An 18596-nucleotide genomic window follows, 5' to 3' on the forward strand; every position below is an offset into this window, starting at 1 on the left:
CTGCCATCTGCCTTCTCTTCCCCAGTCTGTCAGTCTGTACCGATGGCCTCATGGGGAGTTCCCTATGATCAGCTGACAGAAGAAGAGAAGGCTAGGACCTGGTTCACAGATGGTTCTGCACGATATGCAGGCACCACCCAAAAGTGGATAGCTGAGGCACTACAGCCCTTTTCTAGGACATCCTTGAAGGACAGCGGTGAAGGGTAATCTTCCCAGTGGGCAAAACTTTGAGCAGTGCACCTGGTTGTGCACTTTGAATGGAAGGAGAAATGGCCAGATGTGTGATTATATACGGATTCATGGACTGTAACCAACGGTTTGGGTGGATGGTCAGGGACTTGGAAGAAGCATGATTGGAAAATTGGTGACAAAAGCAATTTGGGGAAGAGGTATGTGGATGGATCTCTCTGAGTGGTCAAAAACTGTGAAGATATTTGTATGCCACGTGAGTGCTCACCAATGGGTGACCTCAGCAGAGGAGGAGTTTAGTAATCAAGTGGATAGGATGAACCGTTCTGTGGACACCACTCAGCCTCTTTCCCCAGCCACCCCTGTCATCGCCCAATGGGCCAATGAACAAAGTGGCCATGGTGGCAGGGATGGAGGTTACGCATGGGCTCAGCAACACTGGACTGAGTGTCCAATTTGCCAGCAGCAGACACCAACACTAAGCCCTCGATATGGCACCATTTCTCAGGGTGATCAGCTAGCTACCTGGTGGCAGTTGATTATATTGGGCCTCTTCCATCATGGAAAGGGCAGAGGTTTGTTCTCAATGGAATAGACACTTACTCTGGATATAGGTTTGCCTATCCTGCATGCAATGCTTCTGCCAAGACTACTGTCCGTGGATTCACAGAATGCTTTATCCACCATCATGGTAATCCACACAGCAGTGCCTCTGACCCAGGCACTCACTTTATGGCTAAAGTAGTGCAGCAGTGGGCTGATGTTCATAGAATTCACTGGTCTTACCATGTTCCCCATCATTCTGAAGCAGCTGGATTGATAGAACAGTGGAATGGCCTTTTGAAGTCACAATTACAACACCAACTAGGTGACAATATTTTGCAGGGCTGGGGCAAAGCTCTCCAGAAGGCTGTGTATGCTCTGAATAAGTGTCCAGTATATGGCACTGTTTCTCCCATATTCAGGATTAATGGATCCAGGAATCAAGGGGTGGAAGTGGAAGTGGCACCACTCACCATCACCCCTAGTGATCCATTAGCAAAATTTTTGCTTCCTGTTCCTGAGACATTACATTCTGCTCTCCTAGAGGTCTTATTTCCAGAGGAAGAAACACTGCCACCAGGACTCACAACAACGATTCCATTAAACTGGAAGATTGCCACATGGACACTCTGGGCTCCTCCTACCTTTAAGTCAACAAGCTAAGAATGGAGTTACAGTGTTGACTGGGGTGACTGACCCAGACTATCAAGATGAAATCAGTCTATTACTCCACAACAAAGGTAAGGAAGAGTATGCATGGATTACAGGAAATCCGTTAGGGCGTCTCTTAGTATTACCATGCCCTGTGATTAAAGTCAATGGGAAACTACAAGCCCTGTGATTAAAGTCAATGAGAAACTACAATAGCCCAATCCGGGCAGGACTACAAATGGTCCAGACCCTTCAGGAATGAAGGTTTGGGTCACTCCACCAGGGAAAAAACCATGACCTGCTGAGGTGCTTGCTGAAGGCCAAGGAAATACAGAATGGGTAGTAGAAGAAGGTAGTCATCATACCAGCTACGACCACATGACCAGCGGCAGAAATGAGGACTGCAACTGTCATGAGTATTTCCTCCTCCTTTTGTTAAAAACATGATTGTGCATGTATACACTTGTACTAATATCTTTATTTCCTTTTCTTTTATCATGTTACATAAGATTTACTGACTTCATATCGGCATTGAAGTATTGTTCACTTTATGGAATAGTATTTGGGTTGGAGATTGGTGCGCCTCCTGTTGTACGAAGGATAGCCGTATTATGTTAGGCGTAATTATGACTTTATTATTGTCTTTATTTGAACATTGCCTATGATCGCAGGAGACGTGTATGGGTTCAAGTTGACAAGGGGTGGACTTGTGATGGTTTATACTGAGTGTCAACTTGATTGGATTGGAGGATGCAAAGTATTAATCCTGGGTGTGTCTGTGAGGGTGCTGCCAAAGGAGATGAACGTTTGAGTCAGTGGGCTGGGGAAGGCAGACCCACCCTTAAGCTGCTGGGCACCAGCTAATCAGCTTCCAGCAAATATAAAACAGGCAGAAAAACGTGAAAAGGTGAGACTGGCCTAGCCTCCCAGCCTACATCTTTCTCCCATGCCGGATGCTTCCTGCCCTGGAACATGGGACTCCAGGTTCTTCAGTTCTGGGACTCAGACGGGCTCTTCTTTCTCCTCAGCTTGCAGACAGCCTACTGTGGGAACTTGTGATTGTGTAAGTTAATACTTTAAGTAAAATCCTCTTTATATATGTGTGTGTGTGTGTACACACACACCCTATTAGTTCTGTCCCTCTAGAGACCCCTGAAACAACCACCAAGAAAGTGGGAGACAATATTTGCAAACTATGCATCCAAAAAAGGTCTCATAACCATAATCTATAAAGAACTTAAACAAACCAACAAGCGAAAAACAAATAACCACATTAAAAGTGGGCAAATGACATGAACAGAAAAACTACCTATTGAGTACTATGCTAACTTCCTACTGAGTACTATGCTCACTACCTGGGTGATGGGATCAATTGTCAAACTTCAGCATCATGCAACAGACCCATGTAAAACACCTGCACATGTACCCCCCCCCCCCGAATCTAAAATAAAAGTTAAAATTTAAAAAAAGTTTCCAGCAAAACTTTATTCTTTGATGCTCCACAAACGTAATATAGATATAAAAAGTTTTTGCTTCAATTTTAAAAATTTGACCCACTGCATTAAGATATGTTTAAGTCATCAGTTGATACTGACATGACAAACCATCAAATAAGTGTGCTGATGTTTTGGAGAGGCATCAATCAACCAGGGAGACTGAAACTTCACTGATATTTTCAAACCAAACAATACTATGAAAATTCATTCAAAATATATATTATCAAATCTCCTTCAAACCTTTCAATAACTTGACATTGCTTGCAGCATGAAATCCTCAATCTTTACACATGTCCCAAAAGGCCTTGCATGACAGGTCCTTGACCACTTCTCCAGCCTCCTCCTCTACATGGGAGCCTTTCCATCACTTCCTTCCTCTCCCTTCTATTTAGTCAACTCTAGTCATTCTTTGTGCCTCTGCTTAAACTCTGGTGTCTCAGGGAACCCTTTCCAAACCCCCAGAGGAGATCACATACTCTAACTACAAGCACTCATTGTACGTTGCCCTTTCCTTTTAGCACTTGTATAACTGATTTCAATAATTATGGTCTAATTAGTTGCTTACTATTTTTGCCCCATTTAGATTCAAAGCTCTATTATAGCTGAATCTGTGTCTAATGCTTAGCAAGCGTTACGCACATACTAGATATTTGGTAAAACTGAGGAAAATAAATTAATTTGTAAACCCAATGAGACCAAAACTGAGCTGTGTGCTTTTCTATATTCCAGTTCAGCCATCAGCTTCTTATGCGACAATCTAAATGACTAATGATAATTTATTATTGAGGGGAAAAAAGGAAATCATCAATAATGGAGCATTCATAAATGTAGACTAAATGTTCATCATCCTTTGAACAAAAACAGAAGTTGGGGCAAAACCTTCAACAACAAAAAATTTCCAGATGCCTTTAAAATATTTTTCTATTTCTTTCCTATTAAAAAACAGTATTTACAAGAACAATATAAATGTACCTATAAATCCCACATCCAAAACAACCACAATCACATATTTTATTAGCATTTATGTGTTGATTATTATCTCACAGAAAAGAATTATATATAGTTCTGCAACTCACCATACTTTATTTAAGCTATCAATTAAATACCTAATTTTGAATATTTATGCTCTTTCTACTTTTCCTATTACAATCAATGTAGAACACCAACAGGCTAATATATGAAATGGGAATTAAAAGACAAAACCTTTAAACCATCTTCTTGCATTCTTAAAATAAGAAAAATAATTTCAAGATTTATAATCTGTAGCAAAACTACCTCATAGCATACCACATCAAAATTACTGGTACAAAAATGAACAGCAACAATTTAAAAACCCAAAAACGTTTTTAAAAAAAGGAGTAACAAGCATATTCATTGTATCCAAACTGTTGTTTGAATTGAACTGTCATGCTAGCCAACCAGCTTTACACTAACCTCTGCTTTCCGTGAAACTGGCTTCTAATTGGAATTGTCTGTGCCAGCTCCTCCCGTCTCGGGGCTCTGGGAGAAAGTCAATCACAGGAGCTCTGCTTTCCTGCCTTTGCTCATGTTGCTCCTCAGCCCATGACAGCACCACATTTATTCTCCCATGTTTATTCTCCATAAGGAGAATAGATAGATTCTCCTTATCTACTGCTAGATAAGCACATATCTAGTATGTGCGTAACGCTTGCTAAGCATTAGACACAGATTCAGCTATAATGGAGCTTTGAATCTAAATGGGGCAAAAATAGTAAGCAACTAATTAGACCATAATTATTGAAATCAGTTATACAAGTGCTAAAAGGAAAGGGCAATGTACAATAAGTGTATGTAGTTAGAGTATGTGATCTCCTCTGGGGGGTTGGAAAGGGTTCCCTGAGACACTAGAATTTAAGCTGTGCCTGGAGCTACTAGTAGTTCCCAAACTAGCAAGCATCAGAATTACCTGGGGAGCTAGCCAAAACACAGACTTCCAGGCTCCTCCACCAGAGGTTCTGATTTAGCAAGTCTGGGGTGAGACCCGACCCATGACATTTCTAACTAGTTCCCAGGTGATGTTCATGTTACTGGTCTGGGGATCAGCGGCCTAGTTCAACAACTCCAAGAAAACACTTTCCAGTTTTCATGCCTCTTCATGACTTCAAGTCTCACAGTCTTGTCTTTATAAATCTACACCATCCCATTTAACACTTGATTACACACCTGAGTCACTGCTCTCTAAAGGTTTCATATATTCTTTCACCACAAAATAAGAAGTTTCTCAAGGTCAGTAGCACAAGAAATACTACTCTGGTGACACAAATTACTCAGGACACAGCAGATAGAGAGCATGGACTCAGTATCTCAGCCCAGTCAGAATGGCTAAAACTAAACCATGTGGATTCTTCAATCTCAAGCAAATTTAATTTATTTTAAAATTCATACTTGCTTAGCAAGTACATTATACTGGATTTTTTCAAATATATAGTCACAAAATATATTAAAATAACCTTATTCTTTGATGGTGTGTTTATCTGACTTCCCCTAAATGAAAGTGATGTTCTTGAGAGAAGCAAGTTTATACAGTAATATGTCACTTAATGGTGAGATACAGTCTGAGACATGCATTGTTGTAATTCACTGTTGTGAGAACATCATAGAGTGACTTGCACAAACCTAGATGGTATAGCCTACTTCACCTAGGCTATAAGGTGGTATAGTCTATCTCTCCCAGGCTCCAAACCTGTACAGCATGTGACTGTACTGAATACTGTAGGTGGCTATAATACAATGGTAAGTATCTGTGTGTCTAAACATAGAAAAGGCACAGAAAAGATATGGCATTACAGTCTTATGGGACCACCTTCCTTCGTAGACGTGGACTATATTTCTTGTTCTCCAATTATACATTCATAGTGGATACTCAATAAATACTTGCTCATTGGCATACTAAATGACTAGCCAGAAAATGAATAGTACTGGCACATTCCAGGTACAACCCTCTCAAGTGGATGCTTCTAGAAATAATTATTCAACCTTAGGTCAAATAATTTAGATGATTGTTAAATCTTCAGGAAGCTTTTAAGAAGCAGATTCTTTTTAACTGGGAAATGGTTTTGCCACTTATATTTCATAGGGTTTTAATTTGTTTTTAAAAATCACTTCAGAAATCAATATAGTTTGCAACAAAGCTATTATATTTATTTGAATTAGTTTCATAATCTCTAACATTATTCGTGATAATATGACTTAATCTATAAAATTATCAAAATCCAAATAAATTTGGTTGGACTGCTGTGGATCCTTGGTCAAAAGGCATAAGTGATTTCCCTAACCTGGCCAAATACTCTCAGAAAGAATATATCAGATGAGAATAGGCAATTTTATGGTGGTATGCTCATAGACTAACTAAGAAAAAAGAAAGAAGACTCAAACAAAACCAGATACGACAAAGGAGACATTTTAACAGATACCACAGAAATTTAAAGGATCATTAGAGACTGCTATGAACAAAGATACACCAATAAGTTGGAAAGTCGAAAAGAAACAGAAAAATTCCTAGACACACATAACCTGACACGACTCTACCAGGAAGAAATAGAAAACCTGAAGAGACCAATAACAAGTAACAAGATAGATGCAATAATAAAAAGTCTTCCATCAAAAAAAAAAAAAAAAAGTCCAGGACCTGACAGTTTCATTGATGAATTTCACAAAATACTTAAAGAAGAACCAACCCCAATTCTATTCAAAGTATTTCAAAACACTGAGGAGGAGAAAATACTTTCAAACTCATTCTATGAGGCCAGCATTATCCTGATTCCAAAACCAGACAAAAACACAACAGCAAAAAGAAAATTACAGGCCAGTATCACTAATGAACATGATGAAAAAATCTTCAACAAAATACTAAAAAACTAAATTCTGTAATACATTAAAAATCCATTCATCATAATTAAGCGGGATTCATATCTAAACATGTAAAGATGGTTTCAACACATGCAAATCAATAAACATGATATATCACATTAATAGAATGAGACAGAAAGCATATGATCATTTGAATAGATGCTGAAAAAGCATTCAATAAAATTCAACATTCCTTTATGATAAAAACGCTCAGCAAACTGGCTATAGAAGAAACATACCTCGAAACAATAAAGGCCATATACAACAAACCTATAGCTAGCATGACACTGAACAGGGAAAAACTGAAGCCTTTCCTGTAAGATCTAACAAGACAAAGATGCCTGCTTTCACAACTTATTCAATATAGTACTGGAAGTCCCAGCCAGAGCAATTACACAAGAGAAAGAAATAAAGAGTATCTAATTGGAAAGGAAGAAGTCAAGCTGTCCTGGTTTTCAGATGACACGATCTTGTATTTCAAAAAACATAAAGACTTTAGCAAACAAACTATTTGAACTGATACACGAATTCAGTAAAGTTGCAGGATACAAAATCAACATATGATGATCTGTAGCATTTCTATATGTCGAAAGCAAACAATCTAAAAATGAAATCGAGAAAGCAATCCCATTTACAATACCTACAAAAGAAACCCCTGGAATCTGCCTTTTAAAATATATATATATATATGATACATGTGTAGTTTTGTTACACAGATACACTGCACAGTGCTGAGGTCTGGGATTTTAGTGTAGCCATCGCCTAAATACTGTAACCTGTACCCATTAAGTAAATTCTAATTCCTTACTCTCCTCCCAATCTTCCATCCTTCCACATATCCAAGATCTATTATTCCACTCTCTATGTCCATGTGTACATATTATTTAACTCCTACTTATAAGTGAGAACATACAATATGTGATTTCCATTTCGGAGTTATTTCATTTAAGATAATGGCTTCTAGTTCCATCCATGTTGCTGCAAAAGACATGATTTCATTATTTTCCATGGCTGAGTAGTATTCTATGGGGTGTGCGTGTGTGTGTGTGTGTGTACACACACATTTTCTTTGTCCAATCATCTGTTGATAAGCACTTAGATTGGTTCCATATTTTTGCTATTGTGAATAGTGCTGCAATAAACATACAAGCACAGGTATCTTTTTTATATAATGATTTATTTTCCTAGGAATAAACTTAAGCAAAGAAGTGAAAGATACCTACAATTAAAACTATAAAACATTGATGAAAAAAACTGAAAGCAAAAAAACATGGAATTATGTTCATGGATTGGAAGAATAATCATGTACTATTAAAATGTCCATACTACAGATTCAATGCAATCTCTCTCAAAATAACATTGTTCACAGAAATAGACAAAACAACCTTAAAATTCATATAGAAACAACAAAAGACCCATAAAAGTCAAAGCAATTCTGAGCAAAAGGAACAAAGCTGATGACATCACATTACCTGATTTCAAATTACAATATAAACCTATAGTAACCAAAACAGCATGGTACTAGCATATAAACAGACATATAGACCAAGAGAACAAAACACAGATGGCAGAAATAAATCCATATTTTTTAGTCAACTCATTTTTGACAAGGACGCCAAGAACATACAATGAGGAAAGGACAGTCAAGTCTTCTGGTGCTGGGAAAACTGGATATTCATATGCAGAAGAATGATAAAGTACACCCCTATCTCTCACCTTATACATAAATCAAAATGGATTAAATACTTAAATGTAAGACCTAAAACTAAGAAGCTACTAGAAAAAACACTGGGGAAATGCAACAGGGCATTGGTCTGGACAAAGATTTTTTTGAGTAAGACCTCAAAAGCACAGGCAACCAAAGCAAAAACTGACATGTGATCACCTCAAGCTTAAAAACTTCTGCAAGCAAACAAAGTGAAGAGACAACCTACAGAATAGGAGAAAATATCTGCTAACTATTCAACTGACAAAAAATTAATAACCTGAACATATAAGGAACTCAAACAGATCAATAGTAAAAAAAAAAAAAATCTGAGCAAAAAATTAGCAAAAGATCTGAATTGGTATTTCTCAAGAGGAGAAAGACATACAAATACCCAACAGGTATATGAAAAAATGCTCAATATCACTAATCATCAGGAAAATGCAAATCAAAACCACAGTGAGATATCATCTTACCTCAGTTAAAATGACTGTTGTCAAAAAAGACAGAAAACAACAAATGCTGGCGAAGAAAAGGGAATGCTCGTACACTATTGGTAGGAATGTAAATTACTACAGCCATTATGGAAAACAGTATGGAGGCTCCTCAAAAAACTAAAAACAGAGCTACCATAAAATGCAGTGGTACTGCTAACTATATATCTCAAAGAAAGGAAATCAGCATATCAAAGATATATCTGTCCTCCCGTGTTTATTGCAGCACTATTCATAGTAGCCGAAATATGTAATCAATCTAAGCACCCATTAATGGGTGAATGGATAAAGAAAATGTGATATATACAAAACGAAATATTATTCAGCCATGAAAAATACAACCCTATCATTTGCAGCAACATGGATGGAACTAGAGTTCATTAAGTGAAATAAGCCAAGCACAGAAAGACAAAAATTGCATGTTCTTACTCATATGTGAGAGGCTAGAAAAGGGATCTCACGAAGGAAGAGAGTAGATTGGTAGTTACCAGAGGCCAGGAGCACCAGTGAGAAGAAATGGTTAAGAGTGGTTGGTTAACAGGTACAAAATTACAGTTATATAGAAGGAATAAGATCTAGTATTTGGTAGCACAATAGGGGGACCAATCATTAAACCTGAATAGCAAATTTGGGATATTCTCAACACAAAGAAATGATAAATGTTCACAGTAGTGGATATCTCAATTACCCAGATTTGATTATTACATTGTATGCTTGTATCAAATATCACCTGAACCTCATAAATATGTATAATTACTAGGTATTCATAATAATATATTCATAATTTTAAATTTTAAAATATGTAAATACCAAAGATCCATCTTTATGATAATGTGAACACACAATTAACAGAAATAATGGAATATGCCAAATAACTCTTTATAGATGAATTCGTATCAACTTTATCTCCTTTCTAGTCACCAGATGGTGGACTCATGTTTATTTATAATTCAGATCAAGACATTCAACACATTTTCTGGTTTCCATTACCAAAAAATATAAATAAAATATATGAAAATTCTGTGTAAGAATGTAATTTCAACATTTGAGACAAAAAAATTGAAGGAAAAAGAGAAGAGTGTCCAAAATGAGGTTTCATGCAAACCATTTCAAAAACGTGTTTTTTTCTTATCATGAAAATATACTAATAGTTAATACATTATTTATTAGTATCCCACTTACTAAACCTTCCAACACCGAATGTTTTGGCAAAGTAATTTATGCCCCATTAATTTAATATCCTTCTTCCGTATATATACTAGCACAGAAACCATCTGTTACATATTAAACCATACAAATGCAATTTAATCTGAATTTTAGGTTATCAAATAGTAGGTTTAGGGGGCATAATTTAAATCCTACTTATTCTAAGAATAAAATATCTAACTGCTTGATTCGTATGAAAATTAAATCCCACTTCTAGAATCACTGAAAGGAGAAAAATATATACTAACTACATTATTTGAGAAAAAAGAAAACTTCAATTATTTGTTGAAAAAAATTTAAGGTATCAGGCAACACAAATATTTTCATTACTAATTATTTGAATTTATAGGTACAATGATAGTGATACGGTCGGCTATTGAATATTTTAGACACGATCATAGAAATAAAATTACTGCCCACAAAAGGTGGCATTCTACTTACAATTTTCAAATGATTGTGGGTTCATCAATCACCCTCTGGAATACTAAGTAACTCGCCTTTAAGAAATTAATGTTACAATTACATTTGAGGTTTTTAAGAAATTAATCCACTTATTTTAAATATTATTCTAGTACAAAAAGATGCCAAATATAGTCACGCTGCCATTCACTTCTTCATGCACCCTTTCTAATACCACCGACACTGTCAACTCACAATTTTTTACATTAGGGGCCAAAAGGAGACACTGCTGATTGTCAAGGTAAGTCGTGATTCTTCCTACTTATAACTGAAATACTGGAACGGCATTAGTGGTGGGAAATTGTTTTCCATTTTAGAATATTCTTATAAGAAATGCAAAACAATGGACCTTCATTATATCCTAATGTTTATTTAATAATATATACTTTGTACAAATACAGACATGTAAATGTTAAATCATTTAGTAATCTGAGTCTTGAAGGGTACCAGCTGGAGGAAATTTACTGTCAAATTTACTTTGCATAAAAGTATAACATTTAGTGGGCAACATATGCCTAGATAATTTTCTTTATTTTCCTACATTTTTTCAAAATGAATGTATAGTCGTTTGATGAAACCTGTTTAAAACTCTGCTTCGAAGCTATATTTTCTTCTGAGGATGTATCGGCTTTAATGCTTCCTGAGGAAGTTTTTATGTATTCCCTAAATAAGTACAACAGGTTATAAAATAAATAAATGCAATCTCCAATTTCCATATATCACTGAAAAAATGGTGGTTTGGAATTTAGGTTCAGAGATCAACTTTTAAAACGCAATTTTCCTCTCAACTGTAGATAGAATTTTATGTATGTGAAATGAAAATGCTATGAAAGCAATAAAATTAAACTGAAAATAAGAGTTAGAAAAAAAGACTCTGGAATTTAGATCTTTGAGGAGTTGTCATGTTATACATTTCCCAAAACCTCCTTCTACCTGTCAAAACAAAATCTCGTCGTAATCGCGCCTCTTTCTCTGTAAGACTTTCCCTGACAGGGAAACTACCAGCTTGGACTTTGCTTAAACCCACTGCCAGACTAACTAGAAGAAAGGAATAAATTACAACTCCTTCCTTCTATTTGTAGACTGAGAACCCTTTAACAATGTAATAATCCCAGCACCTGAACAGAACTTGACACACAGTTTGCTGAATGAATGAAAACACAAGGAACCTGTGGGAATTAAAATATGTATTGGCCGGGAGCAGTGCCCATGGCTGCAAGCCCAGCACTCCGGGAGGCTGGGGTGGGGGATCACTTGAGGTCAGGATTGGGAGACCAAGCTGGCCGACACGTTGAAACTCTGTCTCTAAAAAAAAAAAAAAAAAATACAAATAGTAGCCGGGCGTGGTGGTGCGCACCTGTAATCCCAGCTACTGTGGAGGCTGAGGCAGGAGAATCACTTGAACCTTGAGGCGGAGGTTGCAGTGAGCCGAGAGCACACCACTGCACTCCAGCCTGGGCAACAGAGCAACACTTTGCTCAAAAATCAATCAATCAATCAATCAATTATATAATATCTTCCCTCAAGCAAGAGGCTATTAAATGAGTATGAGGGACAGAAGCATAAAAATAGCTCTGTGTCCCCATAGTATGAGAAGCAAATGTAGCGACCCTCAGGCTATTTCACTTGGAGGTTTAGTATTTAACCCTCCCTAATTTATTCATTCATTCGAAAATGAATGAATTTTGAAGGAATACAAAAATTACTGTGATGCACGCAGTTCATGCCTTCAAATTGATCTCATAGCGAGCGTCTCATGATTCTATCGAGATTCAGATGCCTGACCCCTGGTGATCCTTTAGCTTCCCTTTGAAAGTTTAGCCAAATATAAATCCTTTTGAAACAAAATAAAAATTCTGCTACAATACTCAAATCAAATACGGTCAGAGTTCACACTGCTTAGAGGTGTTTTTTTCTTTTATTATTATTTTTGACTTATAATAATTGTACATATTTATGGGGTACAGTGTGTTACACGGTTTTATTTCATTTTCTTTTTTCTAAATGACAAAAAATGAAATAATTTAGATAGGCTTGTCTCATTTTCAACAAGCTATTCTCCAGTATCTTCTATCTGCCACAGTTTCTGTTCCTGGTTCCACTCATGGAAATGAAAACACTCCCTGAAAATTCTCTCCACAAAAATTTTCTTCCTCAAAAAGTTTTCGGTGAAGCAACGTGGAAGGAGAATAAGGCATACTTGAGAACGGGACTTTCTTTTTTTGTTTGTTTGCTCTGCTGCCCAGGCTGGAGTGCAGTGGTGCGATCTCTGCTCACTACAACCCACACCTCCCAGGTTCAAGCGATTATTGTGCCTCAGCCTCCCAAGTAGCTGGGATTACAGGCATGCGCCACCATGCCTAGCTAATTTTTGTATTTTTAGTAGAGTCAGGGTTTCACCATGTTAGCCAGGCTGGTCTCAAACTCCTGACCTCAAGGGATCTTCCCACCTCGGCCTCCCAAAGTGTTGGGATTATAGGCATAAGTCACCACACCCAGAGAACAGGACATTTTCTAAAGTAACAGGAAGAAAGGAAAGAAGGGAGGAAAGAATGAAGGGAGGAAGCCTGGTTTTTATATAGGCCTCAAGGGCCATGCTACAGAATTTCACTGAACATGAAGTGATATATGATGAGATACATTCTTTTGATAAACACTCTCAGAAGACAGGCTGAAGGGGGTCTTACTAGGCTGCACAGTAGAATGTAAGGTTCCTTTTTATATACTTCCAGTGCTTGTATCCCTGTTTGCTACTGATGCATTCTGCTATGTGGTTCTATGTCTATTCCCACAACTAGATGGTAAACTCCAAGTCACATCTCACTCAGCCGCTTTCCACTGTCCCTAGCCCTCTGCAAGGTCAAAGAAAAAACATCTCCTTATAAGAAAAAAAAAAGTTAAGTGAGGCGGAGAATAACTGAGTAGAGTTTCAGTTACACACTGCTGGTCTTAACAATTATTTAACTCTTCTGTACATGTGTTCAATAAAGTATTATTTGATTAATATAGAAAACAAAGATTTGGGAGGTAGGAAATGACACACTGACAATGTTTATAAAAATTCAAGAGTTAGTTTTTATGGTAGCACTACAATAGGTTCTAGAACCTGTACTCAATTTCATATCCCACAAAGACCATATATTCTTACACTATACTATTATCCCTCATTATATAGCAAGCTGAAATTTGCATCTCTTTTTATCAAGTGCTTAAGCAAAGCTCAGCCACACTTTTGAAAGTGTCAAACATTTAAACTGTTTTCAAATGTTTGAGGCTTATAAAAACTAAATTATGCTATGTCAAGCTTTCTTTAAGGTTAGTCTTGATATTAAATGCCAAGATTGAGAAGACAATGCCTGTTTCTGATTTATTATTTCTCTTCTCCCCTCCCTCTCAATCCACACTTACAGGCATACACATACAAACACATTCACATACACTTACTTTAAAAACTACTTCATATTTCAGCACAAAAGCCCTCATTTAAAAAACATTACCACTATAAAAAATGCAAAACAAAATTTCAGAAACTTTAAAAATTAGTGAGAAAAATTACCTACACTTCTAACACCATAACATTTTAATAACAATTATACATTTTTATTCATTGTTATTAGACATTTTAGAACTTTAAGATAACATCTTTTTACACTAATAAAGTTTCCCCCAAATAGTATTTTTGTGTTTTTAATATAAAAGTTATACAACAAACCTCCTAGTTCTGTACATGTATCCCAGAACTTAAAGTATAATTTTAAAAAAGTTGAACAGTCAAAAACACATATAAAATTGTCACAATAAAAACAATATTCACAGAAAAAGTTTAGCCAAATATAAATCCATTTGAAACAAAATGAAAATTATACAATATTCAAATCAAACAATCCAATATATTAATATACATTCAATTTGAGGAAAAAATTATTTTGCTTCCCATCCCCTTTGAGCCTCTAGTTCTTTATTCGTGAAAATAACTGCTTCTTAAACAGTCTCCATTAAAAATACACGTGTTTCAGAGACTAAGAGAACAACATGCAAAGAGACTCCTACTGTAGAAAGCTACTTTGCAGAAAATTTAAACCACGATGTGCTTAAAATGCCAGGATCTCAAAAGTTAAAACAGTGGTTCTGCACTCCTTTTCTCATTTCATGAGTGTTTAGGTCAAAAAGATGTCCTTGTTCTTTTTTTTTTTTTTTTTTGAGACAGAGTCTTGCTCTGTTGCCCAGGCTGGAGTGCAGTGGCGCGATCTCAGCTCACTGCAAGCTCCGCCTCCCGGGTTCATGCCATTCTCCGGCCTCAGCCTCCTGAGTAGCTGGGACTACAGGTGCCCGCCACCACGCCCAGCTAATTTTTTGTATTTTTAGTAGAGATGGGGTTTCACTGTGTTAGCCAGGATGGTCTCGATCTCCTGACCTCGTGATCCGCCCGCCTCAGCCTCCCAAAGTGCTGGGATTACAGGCGTGAGCCACTGCGCCCGGCCGATATACTTGTTCTTTTACTGAAAGTTTACTGACAACAAATCTTCTAGAGTCTGAGTGTGAATGAAAGTCAAATGCCAAGTCTACAGTGCTTTCCCAATATAAAAATTGTTTTTATATTGGCTTGTTTTTGTAAAGGATTTCTTTTTGTAATAGACTTATCTTTGTAAAATATAGTATCTTTGAAATACAATGAATAATGTTTATCTAATCACTAAAAATAATCCTTAAATAAAATCAATTATAATACTGACTTCTGCATTTTTCAATATGGTTGTATCTTAATCAACTGAATTCTCAAGATTTGCCAAATTTTTATTTTTAGTCAAGGATCTTTCTTTTGTATTTCTTCTCTAACTTACTTTAACTTTTTAAATGGAATAACTCTGATAGAATTACAGTGTTAATGTTTGTGTACTTTATATTTCACGCTCTAGAATATATTAAATGCTTAGTCTTTTGCCGTAAGATAGAAAAAGCTGGTTTAAAATGAGATCCACATGAGACCTTACCTTCTGATTTGTTGTTCTTCCTCTTCAGCCATTTCTCTACTGTCTCTGCACTAACACTTTCAGATACAAATTCATCTAATACCTGGGGGTGAAGAGAAAGATATGCCTTCACTTTTTCATCTGTCAAACCTGTAAAAGAATCGAAAAGAATAAAATTCACCTATACAACATCCTCATATCAATGAAAGGTACAGTATCACAACACATTATGCTAAGACCCAGCAACCTCTCATCTAACGGAGAGAGGGCTGGAAAGAGCGGGAAGGGGAAGTTATTGCTTAGTGGGTACAGAGTTTCTACTGGGAGTGACAGCAAAGTTTTGGAACTAGACAGGTGAATACTGCCCAACATTGGGAATATACGTAATGCCACTAAATTGTACGCTTAAAACAGCATTTAAAATGGTAAAAACACCATTTTTCATATATACGTGTGTGTGTGTGTGTGTGTATGACCACAATAAAAAAGAATGCAGTTAGTTTAGCAATTTTAAACTACAGATATTACATCATGTTACATAGCTGTTTCTAGCAATAAATTTCAGAGTTACATATGAACCAATGCCAAGATCCAATGCTGTACATTAAGGCTTACAGAGTACTTATTTTTTCGGTATATAGTTACCACAGATTTAGTGGTCAAAGCAAGTGAAACTCTAGCAAGAGTAGTAAACAGGAAAATGTAGCACTGAAACATTATAGGTGCTACAAATTGTTTAATAAATAAATGAACAAATTATTATCTTTTATTGCCTTACAACACAAATCCTTCCTTTTTCTCAAAGTCATTAAACCCAGTGGTATAACTAATGTTCAGTTCAGAATAATCTTGACATTTATTCATTAATATTCTGTGTATGTAGTCAGTTTCACTGAAATACTTTTCATAGTCCAATGATAAGTACTGAAAATACATAAGATTTGCAAACAAAGTATTTTCACGTTTTCATATCTCACATATAAAGTATATGTTTTCAATGTGGTGCTTTGTGTTGGTATGCCATCTCACTAAACAACCCCAAACACAAACAGGCTTTGAATAATTATCCTTCAGTGACGAGAATTATTTTTACTACTGTATCTTTTCTGTGAATTATTTGAATAAATTACCCTTTTTAGGGATGGTTAGGTTAAAAAAAAAAAAGGCAATGAAAAACTGCACTCTGAGAAAAAAAAGAAGGAAAGGAAGCATATCTTTATGACTCCAGAGAGTAGGTTGTATGTTTTCCCAAACAGACAAAGCAGAGAATTCATATGTGTTAATTAATTCTGCTGGGAACTAAAGTCACAACTGTTGGGATTCTACAACAGAATGGTATAACTGAAAAGGAAAATGACTTCTTTCAATGAAATTGGTAGTTAAATAGTCAATTTAAACCACACACACACACACACACATATACACACACAAATAGAGTTGTATAAGACAAATGAAAATAAGATCTCTGGCTATATTCACCCTGCAAAAGAGCCCCAGTGGTGTAAAATTCAGTGTGAGAAATTCTATAAAATGCTAAAGATAATTGGCTCAATAAAGTTAAGTAAGTGCTCTCCTGGCACAGCAAATTATAGTCCCTAAAAACAAAAGGTGCAGGATACTACAGTAAGCTGATAGCATACTTGACCTTTGAGAAGATAGATAATGCAAATTTCATGCTCTCTTTAGGTCCTCCATATTCAATATTGATTCCTTCTTAAAATTTCTTTCTGCCACTCCCATGACACAAGGCTATAGAATTCTTATCCTAACTTTCTAACTGCTCTTGAATTCTGCTTTCTCTTCAACAATCCATAATGACGACACCAAAATCTAAATCAGGAATCTTAACATATTTTTAATCTCCAGTCTAGCTATTTTCCCATCACCTCAAGCTCCATCTTAAGTCAAAACTATATGAGTTATCTCCTTCTCACTTCTTCCCAAAGAGATTTTAACTCTTGGTTTTCCTTTTTGTGTTACTATTACTCTACATTTTCCCAGAAACTGAGGCTGAAAAATATAGTAATAACTGACTCATTCCGACTTGTCATCTCATTTCATCTTAGTGCATTACCATACAAGTCATATTTGCCAAATTACATGAGATAAAAGATATGCATCCAAAATAAACAAAAAAACACTCGTTAAACTCAACAATAAGAAAACAATCAACCCAACTGAAAAATGGGCCAAAGGCCACTTCAGTAAAGAAGATATAGATATGGCAATAAACATTTAAAAAGATGCTCATTGTTAATCATGAATTGAAGTTAAAACAAAAATGAGATTCTATTACACACCTATTAGAATGGCTAAAATTAAAAAAAAACTGACAGTACCAATTGTTGGCATGGATGCAAAGCAACAAAAATTATCATTTAATCATGATAAGGATGCAAAATGCTACAGTGACTTTGAAAGACTGCTTGGCAGTTTCTTACAAAGCTAAATAGAGTCTTTCTGTATGACCCAAAAATCCCACTAGTAAGCATTTACCCAATGGATATGAAGACTTATGTCCACACAAAAACCTCCATGTGAGTGTTTTTGGCAGCTTTACTCATAATCACCCAAATCTGGAAGCAATCAAGATGTCCTTCAATACACAAATGGATAAACAAACTGTGATACATCCATACGACTAAATATTTCACACTAAAAAGAAACGGGCTAACAAGCCATGAAGTAACATGGATGAGTCTTAAATGCATATTGCTATGAGAAGAAAAGCCAGTCTAAAAAGGATACATATTATATAATTCCAACTATACAACACTGGAGAAAAGGCATAAGCTGCAGAAGTAGTAAAAAGATCAGTAACTACCAGGAGTTCAAGGGGAAAGGGCAAATTATGAATAGGTAAAGTACAGGGGATCTTTTAGGATGATGAAACTATTCTGTAAGACACTATAACAATGAATACATGACACTATGCATTTGCCAAAAATCTGTAGAACTTTATAGCACAAAGAATAAACTATCACATATGTAAATTTTTAAAAACTCAATTACA

General features: G+C 36.1%; 1 protein-coding gene across 9 annotated transcripts in view; it reads right to left on the bottom strand.

Moving 5' to 3' along the window:
• PDE10A (phosphodiesterase 10A) overlaps positions 1-18596 on the bottom strand; it is a 666160-nt gene that overhangs the window by 199739 nt on the left and 447825 nt on the right. For all 9 annotated transcript variants that reach the window (XM_055114307.2, XM_055114308.2, XM_003820230.6 and 6 more), the window contains one exon: positions 15605-15733. In XM_055114307.2, coding sequence (XP_054970282.1) covers positions 15605-15733 — 129 coding nt within the window. The remainder of the gene's footprint in view (positions 1-15604; positions 15734-18596) is intronic.

The sequence above is a fragment of the Pan paniscus genome, chromosome 5 (assembly GCF_029289425.2).
Source record: "Pan paniscus chromosome 5, NHGRI_mPanPan1-v2.0_pri, whole genome shotgun sequence".
Taxonomy (NCBI): domain Eukaryota; kingdom Metazoa; phylum Chordata; class Mammalia; order Primates; family Hominidae; genus Pan; species Pan paniscus.